Source organism: Scomber scombrus, chromosome 20, assembly GCF_963691925.1.
Source record: "Scomber scombrus chromosome 20, fScoSco1.1, whole genome shotgun sequence".
NCBI lineage: Eukaryota > Metazoa > Chordata > Actinopteri > Scombriformes > Scombridae > Scomber > Scomber scombrus.
Window position 1 is genome coordinate 7,857,104 of NC_084989.1, and position 22,023 is coordinate 7,879,126.

General features: G+C 37.7%; 1 protein-coding gene across 2 annotated transcripts; it reads right to left on the reverse strand.

Moving 5' to 3' along the window:
* Positions 1-314: 314 nt before the first annotated feature.
* On the reverse strand, positions 315-21,664 carry olfm3a (olfactomedin 3a). Of its 2 annotated transcripts, XM_062441601.1 has the most exons (6): positions 21,596-21,664; positions 5,577-5,720; positions 4,038-4,193; positions 2,513-2,732; positions 1,283-1,389; positions 315-992 (listed from the first exon to the last, which is right to left on the reverse strand). In XM_062441601.1, the coding sequence occupies exons 1-6, from the start codon at positions 21,662-21,664 to the stop codon at positions 315-317; spliced, it is 1,374 nt and encodes a 457-aa protein (XP_062297585.1). The 2 variants fall into 2 exon arrangements, with proteins under 2 accessions (XP_062297585.1, XP_062297586.1); XM_062441602.1 differs by lacking the exon at positions 21,596-21,664 and having other exon boundaries at positions 5,544-5,702.
* Between the last annotated feature and the right edge of the window lie 359 nt (positions 21,665-22,023).

Genomic DNA, 22,023 nt, shown 5'->3' on the forward strand with positions numbered 1-22,023 from the left:
GTAGACATTCATGCAGAAGCTATCAAGAATCTTTGGCTGGTTGACCCAACACACAGCAAATAAGGCATACACGTCTGATCAGCAGCAATGGAAAAGTGTAAAAAATGTCAAACATGTTTTCCAGTAAAGTATCAAGTCATTGGTGTCCATGCTCAATTCAGCCAATAATCCAGAGCCACAAATTAGAAAAGTTCAAGTAATGGCAAGTAAAGATACCATCGTCCATTATTCACAAAACAAAACATGGTTAATTAGGAAGTCCTTGTATCACAAATGATGGTGCTGTAGTTGTAGTTGGAAAAGTAATATGATGTCTAAGAGTCATCATCTGTTTTTATGACGTGAAAGAGGGTGACATTGAATATTACCTGGTGTCCGTTATTCCAGGCATACAGCGCTCGCTCTCTGGGGTTGTAGTCAAGCATGGAGATATGAAAGTACTGGTTGTGGAAAGGAATGTCTATGTACTCGTAAGATGACGTCTTCGTAGAGTATGAATAGTAAACCTTCGCTCCTGACAGGTGAGAGTTAGTGATATAGAGCGTCCCGCAGATTATGAATGATTCGCCTGCGTTCCTTTTGGAGTATTCGGTGTTCCAAGTCTTCAGCACCTGGAGGGTGTCAGGATCAATCTGGGAGATGACGACATTTCCAGCGTTTTGATTGGTTGCATACACGACCCACATTCCCAGTTCGTCAGCCATGATATCGATATCGGAGTACCCTCCCCATGTGTATGGGTACATGTTGTGGAAGCCGGCAAACTCCAAAGCTCGCTGGGCCAACACGGTGCCTGTCTCGAAGCTGTATTTGACGATAATGTTGCTCTGATACTTGTTGTAGTAAAGCGATCCATTGTAGACAATGTGATTGGTTCCCTCCCATTTGAATGGGAGGTTATAGGTTCGAGAAACCACTCCTGCCACAAAGTCATCCATTGTCTTGAACTCACGTACAATCTTGCTGTTGGTATAACTGTCCATATACCAAACCTACATCAGAGAAAACAGAGTGAGAAGCCTGATAAACATGTCACCCATTAATAATAAACATAATCTAATCTAACCTTTAAACAATTAATTATATGATTCTATAAAAAAGCAACTGGAGTTTTTAGAATGAGAAATCCATCAACATCTCTACTTCACATTGTAATTTGCTAAAAATCTAAACCCACTCAAAAAAAAACAGAAAACAGTACTGTTTTTAGTTCTACTGTGAAAACACAACACATATATAGTACACAGCCCTCAGAAAGCAATTCCCCATCTTCATAACTCACCCTGTTGTTTCTGGTTGATGCTAAAGGATCAGTCATCCATGCGCCAAACCGGGTTCCAGATGTCTTTATTGTAACAGGTCCAGTGATTTTCATTAATTTCCCACACGCTGTTAATACAGAAATGCAGTGATAAGATGTGCTGTGGTGGTTTTTGTCTCTAACTAGATTTCTCAAGCCAATTTCATGCCTGTGCCACCAGAGAGTGTGCCCTCTGTGCATAGCCTACTAAGATAGCACTGTCAGCGAGCTGCTTTATTTAACTTCAAGCATAATAGTGCAAATGCTGTTTGTAGTTAAAAGCAACTCTGCTTTCAAGCACATATTATTGCTTTTAAAGCACTCAAAAACCTAAAAATGTATCAAGCTATTTATGTATACAGAACTCCTGTTTGATCAAAAATGTTCAACTTAGTATTTGGTACAACAGATGAGATTTATGCACAATTAGAAAAAGAGTGTGTGGTGCAAAATGTAACAGCAAAAGAATATTTTGTATAAGCTGTACAAAAGTGTGCCGCAACATCTACCACCTACTTTACCCATTTATGGTACTTCATAATACTTGAAAATATCATCATGTCATCCATTTGTGGTCTTACATAGCCTCTGTAAAGAAAAATGTCATTCTAAGTGGTCAGTTGAATCATGGATAGCCTTAAAGGCGCCTTCCAGCTTAGTTGAAGCTGTGATTGTAGCTATCAAGGCTACAATCAGCTTCTTTCTTTGCCCATAATGAAATATAATGAAATCAAATACACTACATCACTTTCAGTGGCCTTCTTTAGAACATGTGAGAACATTTTTCTGTTTGAAAAAGCAGAATGCAGTCATAACGCCAAAACAATCCCAAACAGCAGAAACTACGTTGCTACTTTTCATCACTGGCATGAGATCAAGGTGAAATCACACCGCGGTTCAACACATTTTGCTATAAGATGTCAAATGAAAGAGCAGCCGTTTTCCAGCTATTGAAAGTAAGTTTCTAAAAGTACCCTGCTGTATCTACAGTAGGTGCCCTGGAATGAACACAGAATGTACTAGTTTATGACACTTCATAACACAAGGAAATCAGGCTATGCATTAACAATTTACATTTCTTCTATGGTTATTTTTCTCTGAAACCGAAAATAAACTTTGAGGTATACTTTGAGAACAAAAATACTGTTGCTATGACAATGATATGTCATGCAAATGCATTTGTTTTGCCAGCACTATTTTTTCCCCACTCACTTAGTTTGCCCATACAGCTACGGAGCCTGCTGTCCAGTCTCAGGACTCTTTGATAGAGCTCATCATAATCATAGGCGCCGAGTTCCTCCTGGATGCCTGTCAGCACTGCCGACAGATTCCTGATCTCCTCCTTGAAGTGGGAAATGAGCGCAGCATCCATCTTGTACTGTTCTAGCACGGGAATCAATGGCTTCAGCTCGTCCATCTTGTCCTTAAGCTCCTGCAGAAGAGACAGTGACAGCAACAGAAATGGAAAAACAGAGAAAAGTAGAAAAATGTGGACAGGTATGATGGCAAGGAACAGACGAAACTACAATTTGTTTGACAGAGGAGAACATCATGCCTTAGTAAATGTCATATAAATGTCAAGTATTTGCTATCAAAAGAATACATTCAAGCACTGGCGAAACTGGACCACTGATAATTTGTAATTATACTCATGTATGATAGCATATTCAGTTTCATGATATAGTACATGACTAGTATTATTCTTCATGAGAAAACAGGCTGACTGATGGAGTGTGTGCAGTATGAAGCACCTAATGGAACCATTAGCCAACCATGAACTAATGAACCATTCATCATCCCTCCATGCATTTATGTTAGAACTCCTTCAACTTGTGACAAGTCATTTCTGGATCGACCATGTATCAAACACTTATCAAATCAACTAATAAAGGGTCCGTTCCCCCAAAATGTGAATCTATTACTGTATTTCAATTGTACAGTGTTCATGTGATAGTAAGATTTGTTATTTCAACCTTTATATTAAACATGGCTTTTTTCTGATGTCCCTGCCATGCCAGTGGTTGCTCCATACAGTTATTTTTCCAAATCAACTTGCTACACAAAAGATATTTCTACTCCCATAACAGCTGTCCAATGCAATCCACACAGGGAAATTACAGCAGCAAAAACAGCCTCTGAACCAACCAAAGATGTAAGCGCTCTCTGAATTACTGTAGTGTAGGTTACATGTTCTCCTGGCTTGACAACATACTCAGGCATGCCCTATCCAGAGGTTCTCCATATAAAGGTGAAGTGAGCTGTTAACCAGTTAGATGTGACTGTCAAACTTGTACAAATTAGCTGAATATTCACAATACACGCACAATAGAAATGCCACTACCCACAGTGATGGCACAAGACTCGGAAGTTCTGGTTCTAAAAGGATTCAGTGCATGATTACTGGCTGTGTAAAAGTCAAAGAAGACTGGAGATAGTATTTTCTCTGATTTCAGCATTAAGCAAAAGAGGCTTTACAGTTTCTCATCACGATCTTGAGGAAATACTACTGACACAGTACTTTGTGAGTTATTCTCTAACTTTTCCAAAAAATGTACCCTGCAGAATAACTAAATGAAATATTAGTCCAAAGTGGGTACCAAGTTTCTGTGTCCTGTGGCTCTCCCTCTTGAAATATAATGTAAAAATTGCAAGAACAATTATGATGAATAAATAAAAACTGAATAGATTGGACACATTTGATTTAACTGAACTATGATTAAACGGCCCTGTAGAGTACCTGAAAGTTTCTGGCCATGATGGATTTCCTGTCATCCTCAATCTGTCTGAATTTGGTCCGCAGGCCTTTCATCTGGTTCTCCATCTTCATGACATATTGGAAATCCCTCTGAGTTCGCAGGTTCAGCACCTCAATGGACTGGGACATGTTCTGCACCTAGAATGAAACAAGCTATGATAAATGGTCACCTCAAACAGAACCACAAAGCACTATATTTTTTTGTGAGGCATCTGCTGAGCTTTATCCATACTATCTATACTGTTTACATAAATTATAACATGCAAAGATCTTCAACTTTAATTCATCTTATGATTATAACTTTTTATAATTGAAACATTATATAGTTGTTAAATTCAGGAAACAGGAAAGGTGACTAACACTGAATAAAGTAAGTAGTAGAGTATAGTATGTGGGTCAATGACGTACTGTATAAGGATTTATTTAAAAATAATAAATATGGGAATATCTATTGCAGTAATTCAAACATTAAGAAAGGTTGAGTACACATAAATACATATTAAAATAGTAAATTAGGTGTTTTATGTGTTTTTCCATCTCGATGAATTAGAACTGACCTTAAAAAAGTCATGTGGTGCGACCGTGATCTATCTTAAAATAAATGAATTTAAGTGTTTCGAAACAAATTATTTGCATGTCCTTTAAGTTTTTGTAAATAATAATCTCATATTTATGTTCTATTATGTCACAGTTGCCTTCTTAAATGTATGTAAGACTTATTTTTCCTGTAAGTTGCTTAAAAATGATTGAAAAAATGTAAAAATACAATTCAGTTAAGCATACTGTATCAGTGATTAATATTAAAAGTGATATTTTACTCTGAATTTAATACAGTTATTGGTTTTATTGGTCGCACCACATGATGTTTTGTCACTTTAAATAACAGAAAAATTACTAATAACTTGTGGTTTTTGAAAAGTTAAAGTGATTTCATATAAAGGAAAGGTACTACATATATATGGTATTTTTTAAAATCAATTTAAACCTTTTTCTAACTGAAACAAATGCAGTTAGACTGAACATGTCATAGGCACGTCATTGACCCATGTATGAAATAGTATATTATAGCATTTTTAGTGTTAAGCATGAGAAGTATAGAGATAATGCATTCCCTTCTTTCCTTCCTTCCTTTTACTTCATTTAATTAAAAAGAACTTTGATGAGTACTCCCTGTTGCGACTGTGTGTGCCTGGATATGTAGCTGGTTATTATCAAAGAAGAACAAACGTGGCAAAGTATAGCAGCAGTGTACATGTGTTAAATACAGATGATAAAATATCTATTAGAGTATTGGGAGTATTACTCTTTGAAAATAACAATAAATCTTGTAGGATTTTTTTTCCTTCATCATTCCCATCTTTTACAGAAGAGAGTGTGTGTGTGTGTGTGTGTGTGTGTGTGTGTGTGTGTGTGTGTGTGTGTGTGTGTGTGTGTGTGTGTGTGTGTGTGTGTGTGTGTGTGTGTGTGTGTGCATAGAATAAATACAGCACTGAGGTGGTACTCCCCTTTACATATGCTTACCTTCTCTAGTAGCTGGCGAAGCTGTCTGCTCTTGGCATCTCTGGAGCACAGGCTCTGTTCTGGTGCCACTACTGTGCAGATACAGCGCCCATCAGCATCCTGGGCTGAGCTGTACACCTGCCAGCCCTCCTTTGGGCCGATAGTCTGCAAGTACAAACACAAGTACACTATGGTTAGACAGATATGCAACTTAGATTATGTGTGGTAAAATTATAGATTTCATATTAATGTGACACTGGTTCTGTTTGGAAAGCTGAAGTAATTCTAAAGGTAGCAACAATGACATGGCAGCAGACATGTAGCTATACACTTTCACTTGTACCAAACAATAATTGAAGAATTTCACCTTTGATGATAATAATAAATGTGACAAAGGAGTACCCCAAGGTTCAGTGTTGGGTCCACTTTGTTTTCGTGCCTACATTAGTAATATTTCAGCAATGATCTGTAGCATATGTGATGGATATTCTAAAATGAGTATTAAAACTATGCAAATGCCTTAATTTTTGCCTTGCTTGTTTTGATGTTTTTAAACTTCCATCTGAAACTGAACACAGATAAATCCCCTGTTTTTTACTATGGCTGAACACACCAATTAGTCACATCCCCAGAATAGTACATTAGTCAAGACTTTACGGAGATAATCCCCGTATTACAAACATTTGGGTTGTTCACAAATTCTCTTTCCGAGCACTTGTAAATACATTTTATATGTTGAAGATGAAACTTAAGTTACGCAGAAAGAAGACTTTTTCAGGCAGAAGGTAGAGCAGTCAAACCTTCTCTCGGGTCTGGATTATAGACATAATTTATAGGTATGTGGCTGCCACCACTTGAAAATGCCTAGAGGATTACAGCTCTTCTGCCCACAGATTTATAACAGGTGGTGGCTCTGCACTTAGCATTGTAAAAGGCAATATCTCTGGTAGGGGTAAGCCAGTATGAAAATAACACAGGATGAAAGGATGATTTTCTCCAAGCCTATACAAGTCTGATATGTCTAACTGCATCAGCACATACAGCACACAATGCTTACCAGAACCTTGAAAAATCATGTGGATACATCATACTTTTAAATAGCTGTTTCTAACCACAGTAAGTAAAGTCACTCAAGCAGTCAATTTTTTGAATGACAAGTGTTCATTGTTTCATGTGTCGTATTCATGATCATTGCTTTAAAACATCCTGCCATGTCAAAGTTTTTCAGCATAGAAGCAAGTCAGGTTTAACTGTCAGTAACAGCTGATTCTTTGGTCCCGCCACCAATGCAATCACAGTGTGTGTGTTACAGCAAGCTGTTCTCTGATCAAAACACTGCACCCACAGTTTCCCAGGACAAGGATGAGGAATGTCTTGTGTGTGGGGAGATATTCAGCTCATTTTCACCAAGTGTGGGTGCAGTCAGTGTTATTCTCACTGCACCAGTCCAAACCATGTACTGAGGGGTTAGAGCACTATATCTGCCACAACTGTGACATGAATTAAAAAAAAAATGTTATTAATACAGGTGATGAAATGTGCAATTTTCTAAAACTGTTATACTGTTAAATTGTCTTATGAAGTTCACTGTTCATACTGTTGTGATAAACATTTGATGAAATTAAAAATGCAAATGTAATATTTTTTAATTAAGACTTATTAAGAGAAAAGGCAATATGTTTGAATTACATATTAACAAGGCCATTATCAGACATTTTTAATAAAAACAAGAATAATATAAACAGTTCAAGTATATGCCGTTATTTTACTTGTGTCATTCCACATTTGTAAAACAACTGTTATGTGAGTTGTTGTTCATCTTTTAAAAGGAAATTTCTCATACACTAGGTATCACACAAACACATCATGATCTGGACAGTAGCTTACATCATATTCAGTCATTCATTACTGTAACTCACAGCTTTCCATCACTCTGCTTGGAGCATGGGTTGGACTCAAAATTGAAGTTATGGTTATTCATATTTTAGGGCAATATAGTCTTTCAATTGAAATAACATTTTAAAGGTTCTATCAGCACTATATTGTTAAAGCTTTTATTTAAGCTGCATTACTACAGTACTACTATGGCACTATGTATGAACAGTGGGGTTATCTAAAAATAGCACACGGGCCAGTCTGATTCAAGTACTCTCCACTGCCACAACAAAATACACTTAGAAATAAGTGTTATAGAACTTTGAAAACTGAAGACATGAACTTTGAGAAACATCAAATACTTTTCTCAATTATTCATAGGACCTGTGGCCATGCACTCGCTAGCAATAGAGAGATTTAGCTGACACTTCAATCAAACAACACAGACAAACAAGCCCGAAGACGCTTTTGTATTCACATAAATATTTATGTACTTTTCCACCAAGTCCTCCACTGATAAACTTTGTCATCCACTATAATCCAAGTTGCATATCAAAAGAAAAGGATGTAAATTTGGAAGGGTTTTTTTTTATCTTCTTGTTTTGAAGAGACAGAAGAGACGAGACAGAGAGATAGTTATGTAGGTAAACAGTAACTGAAAAAAAAAAAAAGAAAGAAAGAAATAAAGAAAAGAGGACAATGCCGACAACGAACAAGAACGAGGACTTGACTGTCAATTAGGGAGATAGGGGAAGAGGAGTAGGCATCCAGCAAGACACGCTGTCACGGAGAAGCACAAAGACAGCACGTGAAAAAAGATGAGGTGAGCGATAAACAAGGAGGGCACCAACGTGTACTGAAGACAAAATGAAGGATGTGGAGGAGAAAAAAAAAGAAAGTAAAAAAAAAAATAGGGTTGTACTGTAATTGACAGAAAAGCCAATCTCACTGATGCTGGCTTATTGATTAAAAATGATGGACCCATGTTACAGTAAATGAGACTGATATGATGATTGCTACTCAAGTCCAGCAATTTGTCTCTGAGGGTGAATGGACTGGCTTGATGTGTCATTCTGTGTCTGAGACGTGACGCTGTAATAGCACAAACATAAAAGAGTGTAACTAATTCTCCACAAACACTGGCCGAGATGCTTATTTAATTAGAAGCTACGACTGTATCGAACTCGAGGAGTAACATGTTTTTTTTCCTTGTGCGGTTTAATAACGGTTGCGCATTGCTCGTGAAAATGTGTTGTTGATGAGTCGAAGACAAATTTTTCAATGTTGTTTTTATTTTATCTCTCACCACGATAGATGGAAGAAAATCAGGCTCCAAGGCTACAGTGGTTTCACAGAGCTGCGCGCCAAAGTCTAGCCATTAATCATCCTCACAAAACAGCATCCAGCAGCTCAGAGCTCTCCCCAGCCGCCCAGCAGAGTGTTGCTCTCTACACAGGCATCACACACACACACACACACACACACACACACACACACACACACACACACACACACACACACACACACACACACACACACACACACACACACACAAATGCATGAGTGGTCACAAACAATATACACTAACACAAACATACAGTATAACCACTTGCCAATACATATGTGTCCTCTATAGTTTTTATTCTTAATCTCAGAGCCTCCCTTTGCTAGGGTTTGACTCATGGCTTTTTGAAAAGTAGAATGCAGCAGTCATCGATATTTTTGAAATAAAGCCAGCAGACAATATTTTGTGCCAGTGCTCAATATGTTTACAGTAGTAAGAAGAAAACATCAGCAAAACACTGTATATAATCCCCTCAGGTCTTATTCTTTGATATGAATATAAAAAATAGCACTAGCACAATCAGCATTACGATTAAACTTCATTAAAATTCTACTTTCTCAAAATCAGCATTCAGACATTTTACTGAGACACAGACATTCGGCTGAATGCATTAAGACATTACTACATTTAAATAAATAAAAATCACTTGTTACATATCGACAATATATTCTGGATAAGGTTTGGATGATTTGCAGTCATTTCCCATCTGCTCTCACTCAACACACAACTCCCACTTTTAGGTAGGGGTTCAATGTTGAATGTTGTATTTTCAAAAGATGACATAACCTGCTACTGTTACTGATTATATTGATTTAACCTTGTTGTGTTTCCCATATTTATGATACTGCCTTTTTGTAAGGTTCCTAAATACTTTCTATGATTTAATCATTCTGTTTCCTGCTCTTTACAGCTGGTGGATACAACATCATGATCAACTGTAAAATATAATGTTATCTAATTACACTATTGACATTATATCAATTAAGACTTCCTTCAACAATGAATTAAGTCTCACTTCCTTATTCTTTTACCTTTAAATATCAAACGTCATCTTCTATAATTGTGTTAAGTTGGACTCATTTGAATAGCTGTTTTATGCTTAGACATTATTCTCTGCTCTATATTGTAAAAGCAAAGACACCAATAAGAATACCTTACACACAGTGTGATGCAGTAATATCACATGTTATGGCCTACAGAATAACCATAGACATTTCCTCATCCCCTCTATTACCATTAGCAACGACAATGTAAAATTATAATCTTCTAACAGGCTGGATTCATCACATTATTGGGATCATATTATACAAGTGTTCATGTTATTGTGTCCAGCTAAAACATCCAACAGGGTTATCTAAAACTCACCCTTTATTATTGAAAAATCTAAAATAACTGACTCAAAGATTATCAGACAGCGCAGTATCCTCTCATAATGAATGATCATTACTTTATTACTTTTATCGCTGCACACAAGGTCAGTCTCTCTTCTATTCCCTATTAATGCCAGACTTTTATGAGGCAACCTGATTAAACTGTGAATTAGACTTCAAAGTTTCAATGCTTCAGTGAAGCCAAGAGTGACATTAACAGTACTGTATATTACGACTGTATCTGTCATCCGGCCCACAAGTAATATCTAGATGACAGGCATGGAATGGAAGTATATTAACATAATCTGTCATGAAATGCACCGTTTGATGCATGACAATGATGTAGTTACCTGTAATATTATTTTGCCAGTCACACATTCACTGTTTTGTTCATTGTAAGTTATTGAGGTAGTCTAATAAAGCTAAGAGGCCGATATTTTTTATCAGGTGCTTCTTAAAACCTGTATGTATGAAATGCCTGTAGGTAGCCTTTATTGACCAGTCCCATAAAACTGCTAGCTAGCTCAATTTACTTGTAAAACTGTCTGGAAAACCAATAGGACAGAACCAATACACTCTTTAAGTCAATTATGATATATCATCTTATGAGACATTGGTGGAGTTGTGTTTTCTTCCATGTATGTTAGACTTCTGTAAGTGGATCTAAATATTTGCTAAAGATGTCACATTAACTAAATATTTACTTACAAAATAGTTATAGAAAATAGTTAAAGATCCACTCCAGATATACACAGACAGTGTTATAAGTGTGGAGTTGTCGACATATAACAACTCCGACAGGAATAATAATTTGTGTCTGATATGGTTTATCCACAAAAAGTCCAATTACCTTTTTCAAAATTATTAAAATTACTTCTCCACTTTCACCCTGATGGAAACAATCCTGAATCAATATGCAAATCATTTTCGTTTCAAAAGTTTATAGGCATGTTCACATTTTATTAAAACAGTGGTGAAAAAAACAGTTAGTGGTCATTGTAATAATACTGGCTGTGAGACATTCCTCTCTAATGCAGTTCCAGTGTATGTGATGGGAGACACATTTTTTTGCTCTGTGCAAAAATATGTACTACATTCCAAAGTTTAACTGAGGCTAATAAGAGGCTTCAGCAGTCAGGAGGGTATCTTCCAAACTTAGTCTTTTTTATTAAAAGATTTACTCCTTTCTGATTCTCTGGAGTGTCCTTGCTGAAATGTGGTGGAGTGATGATAACACAAAGAGGAAATGTTCTACTGAAATAGTCTTTACCTTTAGAAAATACCCCCCTTTGATTTGTCTAACTCAAACTGATGAAGCCTCATATTGACTTCAGCTGAATTTTGGATTGCATTTTTACATAGGACTGTGGATTTCCCCCCTCATCCTTTACACAGGAGGGGTGATTATAGTGATTATTTACTCCTATTTTAAGAAATTTGAACTTATCCTTTAACTCGTACACAAGTATTCATATCACACTACTTGAGTAAGGTGCATGTTGGACCACGATTGGCCGCGGACTAGTTGTTATATCCCAAATCATCATCATCTTAAGCTCGCAGAGAAGAAAAACACATTTTTGTCTTGTCATTTGTCAAAAACATATTGTTTTACGTCCTGTTGTTTGTTTGACTTCCATGGGAAATTGCCCGTCACCACGGTTGTCTCTCTTATTTTTGTCTGGACAACTTTGTTTGCACACAGCTGGCATGCTGTACAAGAAAAAGATTGGCTTTTCTAATCATGGATCTCTCAGTAAAAACATGTAAAGTCAACAGCGTACCTACAAAGCGTAAACAATAATGATAATGAATTCCTCCCTGTGGAAGATATGATTCATGCTCTTCACAGCAGACAGGTATCCTGCCAATTACACACCTAATTGAATCCCTTTTCTGTTTGTTATTCTGTCATCAACATGCATTTTACCTTGGCTACTACACACTTACCATTAACTTCGTCCTCATCAACCTCTTTTTGTGCGGATGACGGAAAGAATTAGGGGTTGATAATGGAGTGAAAATGATAAGTTAATATGGTTAAGATTGAGTCGGTGAATAATGTCGGGGAGAGCTAGCTGCTGTCATCAGATCCGAATCACTTCCTTCTCTCTCACCCGTGGCGCTGAGCAATTTATGATCACGGTTCTGCAAACAGTGTTGGAAGTAGAGGAATATTAAAGGTTGTGTTGCTTCATGCTTTACTTTTTTTATGCATATTATTTAGTAGAGCTGTTTTACTCCTACAAAAAGACCCTTGTCTCCTCTCCTTGCTTTATGATATTCTTGCTGTACTACACTTAAGACTATTTTTTACATTAACTTGCACTTGAGAAAAGATGTTTTGCTGCACTTTGCTCCTCTCATGCAGAACTCTTCAGATTTTTGCAAAGGAATGATTCTGTTCAGCGCCTAAGTGAATCTGTTGTGACCGCTGCCAAGACTCACAGCAAGTCCATATACTGTAGCTGACTGCCTGCACCGTAAACTAATCTCCATCCCGCTGTGTATAGCCTCGGTCTCTTGATCTAATTTCTTTTGCCAGTCCCACGATGACTGATTCCATTTGCTACCCTGCAGCAGTATGAGTCTGGCAGTGTTAGGAATTCCCCAGAAGGATACCACAGGTGAGATGCTCCTGATAAAAAATTAAAAGATTGTCAGTGGCAGTGGAAGAAATCGATCTATTATAGAAAAAAAAGGGGGGAAAAAGAGCCTGGATACAGTAAATAGCAGGAGAGGTAACCAGTTCCCTCAACAGCATCAGATGAAGCTGCAGAGAAGCAACAAATGGACACACATTGTTTAATTGTACGCAGCCATCATTGCTATACTGCAACTGGAGTGTAACATATGGCATATTGAGTGTATGAAGTTCAGTCTCAGTTGGCAATGTATCAAGTGGCAACATCTCAAGAGGATGGAGATACTGCATAAGATGACAGAATAGAAATAAATTCATATTTCTCAGATTTCACCAGAGCATTTACAACTTGCCACTAATTTTTCTTTTTAAGACTTTATTGAGACATTATTTAAGCTCACTGTCCATACTATATTCACAGCCCCAATCTAATCATGCTGTATTATGTGCAATGGTGAACTAACCATCAAGAATATAATCATGATTAACCAAAGGAAGAAAAAGATAAAGTTATACAATTAATAATATTGTCAGTACAGTGAGGCCAGACAGCATCTATGTATCTGAAAAGACAGGCAAATGTGTTATATGTGCTTATACCTAACAAGTGTCAGTGTAGGCATGTGTATCTACAACATATCATCACATTAATATACATCCACCCACCTATAAATATCTGTATTCATGGAACCATTTCCTCCATGTTCTCACTTTACAAAGCCTATCCATTTATCTCATCTCGTTTCCAACCGTTTGATATTACCTCGGAGTTTATAAGTCATTTTCTCTGCATTTTTAATCTGCTCGACTAATTATTTCCATTTATCTATGCTTGGGCTTCCCCTCTTCCTCCAGTTTTTGTTTTGTTTTGTTATTACGTTCAAAGAGCTTACTCAAAGTGTTCAGAGTAAATATTTGTCCTTGTGGGGAATTATTTCAGGATTTATCACACCTGAGAAGACGAACATAACAAAATCTGGAAGAAATGTTCAAAATAGATTATATTTCGGTTCCCTGTGTGAATTTAACATTTCACATGACCAGAATATGTGAGTGAAGTTTGCATAGGTTTCTCCACATTCCCTCCAACATTACTCATATTTGACATTTATTTATTCGGGGTGATGAAATACAGCATCTGCATCTTTTCCATTCATTTTTAAGTGTTAAATATGTGTGTTAAATTGCAAAAAAATCTGAATTGGCAATTAAGTAATTTAACTGATTTTCAGCTTTGCTTAGTGTTGATTCTGCTCTATTTAGCTATTTAAAGCTTTTATCACACAGGATAAAAACATGTTAGTCCCATGTCTACTTTGATTTGTGTCAAACTTTTATGCACAGGTTAAAATTGGCTTTGTATTGTATTATATAAATTTAAATACAAATCCAGGTGCCAGTGATGCCAAAAAAACTGAATCTGATATCATAATAGTGCTGCCGTCCTGCCTGCCACTAGACAGAGACCTAAACAGATGCTATCTATCCAGTCATCTATCAACCTGTCCAAACAAAAAGCCACCAGGGTATTGGAGGCAAGTGAAGTGGAATGCGCATGTCAGTACTGTAACTGATGATCATACTGCATAAACGAGTTAACATTTTAGCTCTAATGGCAGGGGAAGATGAACTCGCATGTGCAGCCAGCTTTGTAAGCAGACTGATGCGGACATCTAAGACAACAGTGACAAATGGTAACACTCCTGAAGACGGCAGCAACAGCAATCCTGGCAACGATGATTGTGAGACCAAAAATGGTTCCAGTAAGAGACTCACAAAGAGATGCTGCATACTATGGAGGCAAAAAAAGGGCGGGGGGCTGGAAAAAAGACACAGCAAAAGAGAAAGAAAAAGCTGTCTTTTTTGAAAGGCTTACAGGGAGATTAATTTCCTAGAGGCGTGCCACCTTTTTGCCTTTTCTGACCCCAGCAAAGAGAAGATTGAATGGATAATTCTGCAGGAGCTCGGCACATTCTGCCCTAGACAGTTTCTGAATGAGGTGCAACATTATCTGGTTCACACCCTCACGCTTCTTCTCTAGGGCTCGCTTCAATGAGTCTTCTGACTGAGCAAGACGACATGTCAGTCATGAGTACCACGGAGGATGATAATGAAGCAGTCATCAAACATTATCAGTGAAGTAAAGCCAGTGGACAGCTCCAGGCCACACTGAATGGCACATGCATACGCAAGCAGAATACTAAGCAGCTGTGACAGTGTGCCAACGTGAAGTTATTTCTCGGTACGCTGAATAAGTCAGGTTGAAATAAGGAAAGTCAATGTGGGCATCTTTGTACTTCTATTCCTTGTCAGAATATACATAAGTGTCCACAATGTACACACACCAGAATTTGAATAAATCGATGTAGCTACATTTTCAAACATAAGATGAAAAGACTGGATGTATTTTATAAGATGTTCCGTTTAAACATTACTTTCATGGGATTTTTTTTGCAATCTTCCAGGATAAGAACCTTCCTTAATTGATACCTACATCACATCTGTGTCCTCTACTTGCACACGTCTTCTTTTCAGGTTAAGTGTTTTTAAAGTAAGAGACTGCTCATTAGTATTGCATTAGAAACTCCCAACAGTGAGAAAAGGACATTCCTGCCATATTAATGTCACAGATTCCGCAGACATGGCCACATCTTACAAAATGCTACAACAAAGGCAGTTCACCTGATTATTTCTTGCTCTTTAAAGCAACCTTTGAAAGTTCTCCTTCTAATTATGTTCCACAGATGTGCCGGTGTGCTGGGACGTTAAATCTGCAGCAAAGGCTCTTCACTTCAGCTTCCATTCTGATGTAAAAGCAGGAAAATTTGCGGAAAATAAGATTATACATAATTTAAGGATGCGTGTGTCCACACTGGTTTAATATCAGCAGGGCAATAGGGAATCATTTCAATTCTAGGATGCACTTGGGGAAAAAACAATCAGAAAACTGCTTTGAACTCTGAGATATCATTGCATTAGTATGTTCAGTGCATTCCAGGACACTCTTTGATGTAATATTACACTCCTTAAACTTAACTCATACACTTCTGCTTTAGTTAGTGATTTTCTGTTTCTGAAAATTAATTTCAGCATCTTCTAGAGCATGTGTCTGAACTTTGCTTCTAATAAAGTATGTATGCTGATAAAACTAGGATATATGAGCGTGTAAGGTAAATGTTAAGTAGTTAGCTAGCTAACTAGTCTATGGACTTTGAGTTTTCTGTGACTGCAGGTTTTCTTAAGGCTGAAGAAACTGGTCATATTTTCTGTTGTACATGTGAATTATTACAGATATTGTATAGTAGCCGCACTGGAAATCTTTAAAAGACCATATTTTACATATCCACAAGTGGTGTGCATAGTAAAAGTAATACTGTTTTTTTTTTTAGCCTCTCCAAATCCGGAAATGTATTAAACAGTGCATTTATCTGCCCAAACTTAAGCTAAAATTGTTAGCATGTCTGGCGAACTAGCTTACTCAGTCAAGTTGCACATTGTTAGTCAAGTTGCACATTGTTAACTAACCAGATTAGAGTTGTAACAGTTAGTCGATTATCCATACTATTTTAATATTATAATAGTCATTTTAGCCATGTTTTTAAGGACAATTACCAAAAATGAGCGTTAGCTTCTCAAATGTGATGATTTCAGGTTATTTGTTACATAATGCTAAAATTAATATATTTAGGTTTGTCTGTGGGTCACATAAAACAAGACAACTGATTATGTTACCTTTGACTTTGGAAAAGAATAATAACTACATTGGACATCCACTGTGCAGTATTTCCCTGCTGCATGGAAGCCATTTCTAAGTTTAGGGAGACAATAGCAGTTTTTCATGCTATATTGATGTGGGGAAGTTAGCACTCTGGCAGCCACAGCCAACATTACCTGAGATAATGTCACATTTGCCAAAGACAACTCTTGTTATTTTAAAATTCAAATGAAGTGAGCTAAGCATGAACATTAACCTCATTTAACGTCAGTCTTTTAGCATGATATCATTATGTAGCTGTCAACGGCATATTTAAGACCCACTTTACAAGATTACTGTTTTAAAATGAGTCAGGAAACATTTAAAAGTAAGCCAGCTATGGTTAGCTTAAATAACAAACTAAATACAAATGATAAATCATTGTTGTTATTACATTGAGCGAAATTGACAAGTTTCGGCTATGCATGAGATGCCTGTTTGTGTCTATCTTATCCAGATAGAAGGTTCCATTGCACGACAAGCACACAAAAACAGAAAACTTGAGAGGAAAAGCAACAGTAACTCAGGGCAGTGGGACTTAATATACTGTCAACTGGTCAGTTCTTCATGGCCAAAAATGAAAATACACTAAAACAGAAACCAAAATAGACATTCCCAGTCACTGTTAAACAAGTTTTATGGCATACCTTTCTTAAACTCAATTTAAGTTTTGAGTAAGATGTATCAAACTCAGCATCAATCCAAATCACCTCTCTGTTTAAAGCTACTTAATAAGTTATATTACATTTTATCTTGGCTAGTAAGAAATTAACAAGCATGGCCCATAATCATTTCTCTGGTTGACTGACTATATTATAAATTTATTGAGACCACAACTGTCTTCCATTCCTCTCAAGTCTAGCCTTTCAGCTCTCATCCAGTGATATGTGTCTGATATGGAGACCGCTTGGGCTGTAATTATAGTAATCATAAGGAGAACAGAGGGAGAGGGCCGTAACTATGCCCCCGGTAGTTTCAACATCATGTCTCAACTCCTGTAATTATGCTTAGACTATTATTAACTAAGCTTCATTCACCCGAGGGAGAGGAAAAAAAGCTCAAAACAAGGGAAAGTCACTTTAAAAGAGTCATAATCATCACATATAAAAAAAGACAGCAAAGTTAAGCATTCCTTAATTACACATTATTAAGATTAAACATGGCACCTCATGAAGTATCACTTTGCGGGATGAATTGTACGGACTGGAAGCCAGAAAATGGCAAAGTAGAGCAATGAAAGAACAGAAAATGGTTGAGTGTTGACTGTGTGGTTATCTCTGTCACTGCCAGTACTTAGATATCTTATTACCAATCAACAGGATGGCTTCACTTGCTTGACAAGCATAAGCTCAACTGACATTTTCCCCCAATGTGTGCCTACCTAGCATACCTAGGCTAACAATAGACACATCCTAAACCACACATTCAAAGAAAGTGACAGAAAACTCATTACAGCCTCACACAGGCTCAAACAGTCTAACATCTCTCTATGTCCGAGCAGAAATCACTTTATATATACCCTGCTGCTAGTAGAAACCATTCACATCCATCATCAGTGGACCTGCTTTCTTTATATCCAGTCCATAAGCTCTGACAACCCCCTCCCTGCTTCCCACATTAAACATGCAGCGTCACAACTAATGGCCAGTGCTGGCAGTCTTGTGGCGTTGTGTTTGCTTTGTTCATGTTGACACATAGTTAGAGGGTGTCATCTCTAATTTGGCCCGTGGTGGAAACAGGGATGTGAAATATGAAACCTCCAGCGTTTTTTTTTTTCTTCCTTTTTTCCCCTTCGCTAAATGGTTGTGTGCATGTGTAGGTGTGTGCCGACAGAAGCTCTCATCTTTTAATATGGCATCTGTGCCAGACAAATTTCCCTACCAAGCCTGAGCGTATCAGTCACATAAATGCTAATGTGAGCTGAAAAAGGATTTTAAAATAAGCGAGACAAGCGTGGCGGAAGACCCCTTCAGCTCTGTAATACAAGATAACTTCAAAGAATGCCTTTCCGCACTATGTTTCATATCATTAATGATCAACAAGGTGTCAAATCAATTGGTTGGATGTAGCATTTTCTCAGCAGGATTTTCCCAGACCTTTGCAATAGGGAAGGAATACTGTATCAGCTCACATTGTTAAAGAGTGATCAAAGTCTGATTGTATGGCCTTAAGCATTTCAACAAAAGCCGAGGTTGAAAACTTGTCAAGATTGAGATTAACATCACAAGTGGGTTAGGGATTGTGTGTGAGCGTGAGCACATGTTGGCGTGTGTATGCTTGCCTTCCACCTACTCACAATGGCTAACACGGAGGGCAGGTGCCTACACAAATGCTCCATCCCACCGGTGTTGTAACTAAATCCCCAAGAGAGACTCCTCATGAACATTCACATTATTCACAGTTGCTTTAGTTTTGTCCAGAGCAGCCATGCACATCATTTGTTTATACACCAGGGTGCAAAACACATGAAGCAGAATTAAGGTCTATAATGAACTCGAAGAAAAAGCACAAGATTCTGCATCTCTTTACTTTCACTGACCAGATTACTACAGATCCCAGGGAGCAGTACTGCAATGTGTAATCTTAACCATAACAAGGCACTATTTGGCACAAATATAAATACATACATAAATAACTGATTGTTAAATAGATAACTTTATAAAAATCTCACAATTGATTTTTCGACAAAATTAGAGCCATAAGTTGTGACGACTGTCTATTGAATTTTAAGTGGGCGATTGAATTCTGGCACCAGTCTGACGTCAGACTCCTGAAGTCTATTAAGTCTCTCTTTCTCCTCCAATCGATATGTCCTCCAGGTGCAGGATATAATGTGTAATCATAAAACACAAATTCCACTCATCATTTTGATCATGATGAGAGCAACACAGTGCCGTTAGCAGCCACTGTGTAATTACCCGGCTGGCACGGACCATAAGGGAAAACTACACTATGCAAATATTTCATTTTCTCACAAAGGCTCCTTAGGGATCGGTTGTGTACACTGCAGAGGTAATAACTGCCAAACAGGATCATATCAGAAAAGAGAGAAAATCCATAACATTAGCCACAGCTTTAACCAGTTCACCCAAGATTAATTATTTTAAAGTTGCTAACCTGAATCTGTCGGGAGAAAAACAAAAAGGCAGCATGAACACATAACAACATAACTTGAATGCCTAGAGGTTTAGAGGCTGCTACGCTTTGCTAGAATGAACACATCTGTGAATAAAGCCTTGTGTACAAGGTCTGACAGCCAGTGAGTGACAGCTTAATCATTTCCAGTTTAGTGTAATACCATAAAAAGGTTTGCCTTTTCGGATAGTCTTTTTTAACACTGAAGCAGAAAGACCTTTGCGGCAGTGTTAGTAATTTGCATGCAGCTCCTGTTCCGGCATTATCTCATATTCCTCAATGGCAGAAGAGTATTCATTGATTTAATCGCAAGCAGATGAAAGATAGAAGCTGAACTGAGTAATAGTTCTCAGAGGTAACATGGCAGAAACACCTTTGTAAAATATGAAGAGAATGACAGAGAGCGGGCACACGCACACACACACACACACACACACACACACACACACACACACACACACACACACACACACACACACACACACACACACACACACACAAAGTCAAAAACCTGTAGACCGGAGATGAATTGTTGGGTAATTATTAATTTGTTTTTCAGTGGAAAGTGAAGTCTTGTATTCCCACTTGTCAAAAACTGTGGCAACAAAAAAGACAAAATGAAATCATATGAAACAATAAAGCAGCACCTCCGAGTAGACTTCATATATTACATTAAGATGAGCTGATGGACAATTTTCTATCTATTGAGTAATTGATTACTTTGTTTTGGCATGATGATGAAACAAGGATCTCAACCATTAACACAGCAAACATTTAGAAAGCTGAAAGTGGATGGATCTATATTGTGTTTTTTCTCTGTGGTTTACTGCACAGCCAGAGAGCTGGTGAGGTGAAGTTTCAGCACCACAGACTGGACAGCTCCACACCCTCAACACCAGAAGACCTGGAGCCCTGAGCATTGATTTATCCATTCATCATAAACGGAGTTGTCAGTTTTAACTCTCAGCACACAACTTAAATGATATTTGCTGTATTAAACATATATAAAAAATCATTGAAGGAGGGTGAAGAAGTTATGTTACAGGGACACGTTCCTGCTTTCACCCAGCTTATATGGAAGCATTCTTGAGTCTCAAGCATAATCATCTAATAGACAAAAAACAATCAATAGCCTGTGCTTAAATACGCATAATGTCGTCTAATGCTTGCTTTCACAATTACATTATAATCCATTTAGTTTACAAACCAGAGAGGATCCACAAGTGACCAAGATGGGCGAATAATAGAAAAGTGATTAGTCACAAAGGAAATGACTGTGTTTTAGCACAAAGCCACTTATGCTCCAGACAATTATAATGCTGTTAGAGGAAAGTAAGATGCTGCTTTCGCTGTTGTGCTGACTGCATAACTGCAGCAGGACTTTCTGTTTATTTCTACGATGATTGTGGCACACAAATCTGCATTAAACATGTGGCAATTTAATGATTTCTTGGATATAAGGAGGGGGAAACAATTTCCGATAAAACTGAATTCGTTATTCACAATCTACTAAGTAGCTTATGATTGGAATTGATTCTCGTTTCAGTTCATCGCTGTGGAGGTCTGCAAGAATCCGGATTATTTAAAGTTTAAATTCACTGTAATTATAACAAATGCAGTTTTAAGTGCGTTGAATCTGCACCGATGTGGAGCTTCCTGCAGGTTTTTAAAACGTCCTTAAATCTTGTTTGATTTGGGTTATATTTCTGCTGTAATGTAAGGAAATATTAAATGGTGTGACTTTTAAATGAAGTTTGGCAAGACAACCTCTTTAAAGAGAGCGGCACGTACCGGAGCATGTCCCCAAGACCTCGAGTTTAATTTAATATTGGGGTGTAATCACAGCAACATGAAGCACTTAATACAAAACAACACCCTGGAACCTTGTAGAAGATAATATGTAAAAACGAAACTCACCATGGATGGATATAATCCGAAGATGGTGAGGGAAAGGACCGGGTACAGGACGCTCAACAGGACCCGCATGCTGACAGTCTCCGGGCTGCCACTTTTCCCCAAGGTACAGTCCTTTAACAAGTAGCTGCTCCTGTCCAGTTTTCACCTTCTTACTGCTGTCAAACGGCAGAGAGAGCGCTCCGACGGAGGCACAACGACCACACGCTCACCGGCATCACACCCACTACTCCTCGTTGCTCCGACTGATGACAGAGCCGAGGAGAAAAGTTTTGAGTGAGGTGAACATATTCAAATATTTCAGTTCCAGGAGACTGCAGGGGAGGCGCACCAAGGCTCTGACATCACTTGATGGGTTACAGTGGCTATCTATCTATCTATCTATCTATCTATCTATCTATCTATCTATCTATCTATCTATCTATCTATCT

What these genes read in the sequence shown, in the direction of transcription:
- olfm3a (XM_062441601.1), bottom strand. Translation starts at nt 21,664, where the DNA reads ATGCGGGTCCTGTTGAGCGTCCTGTACCCGGTCCTTTCCCTCACCATC. An exon ending in TTCGCCAGCTACTAGAGAAG is followed by an intron (nt 4,194 to 5,576) that starts GTAAGCATATGT and finishes GTTTCATTCTAG; the next exon opens with GTGCAGAACATGTCCCAGTC. An exon ending in TAGCTGTATGGGCAAACTAA is followed by an intron (nt 1,390 to 2,512) that starts GTGAGTGGGGAA and finishes CTGTATTAACAG; the next exon opens with CGTGTGGGAAATTAATGAAA.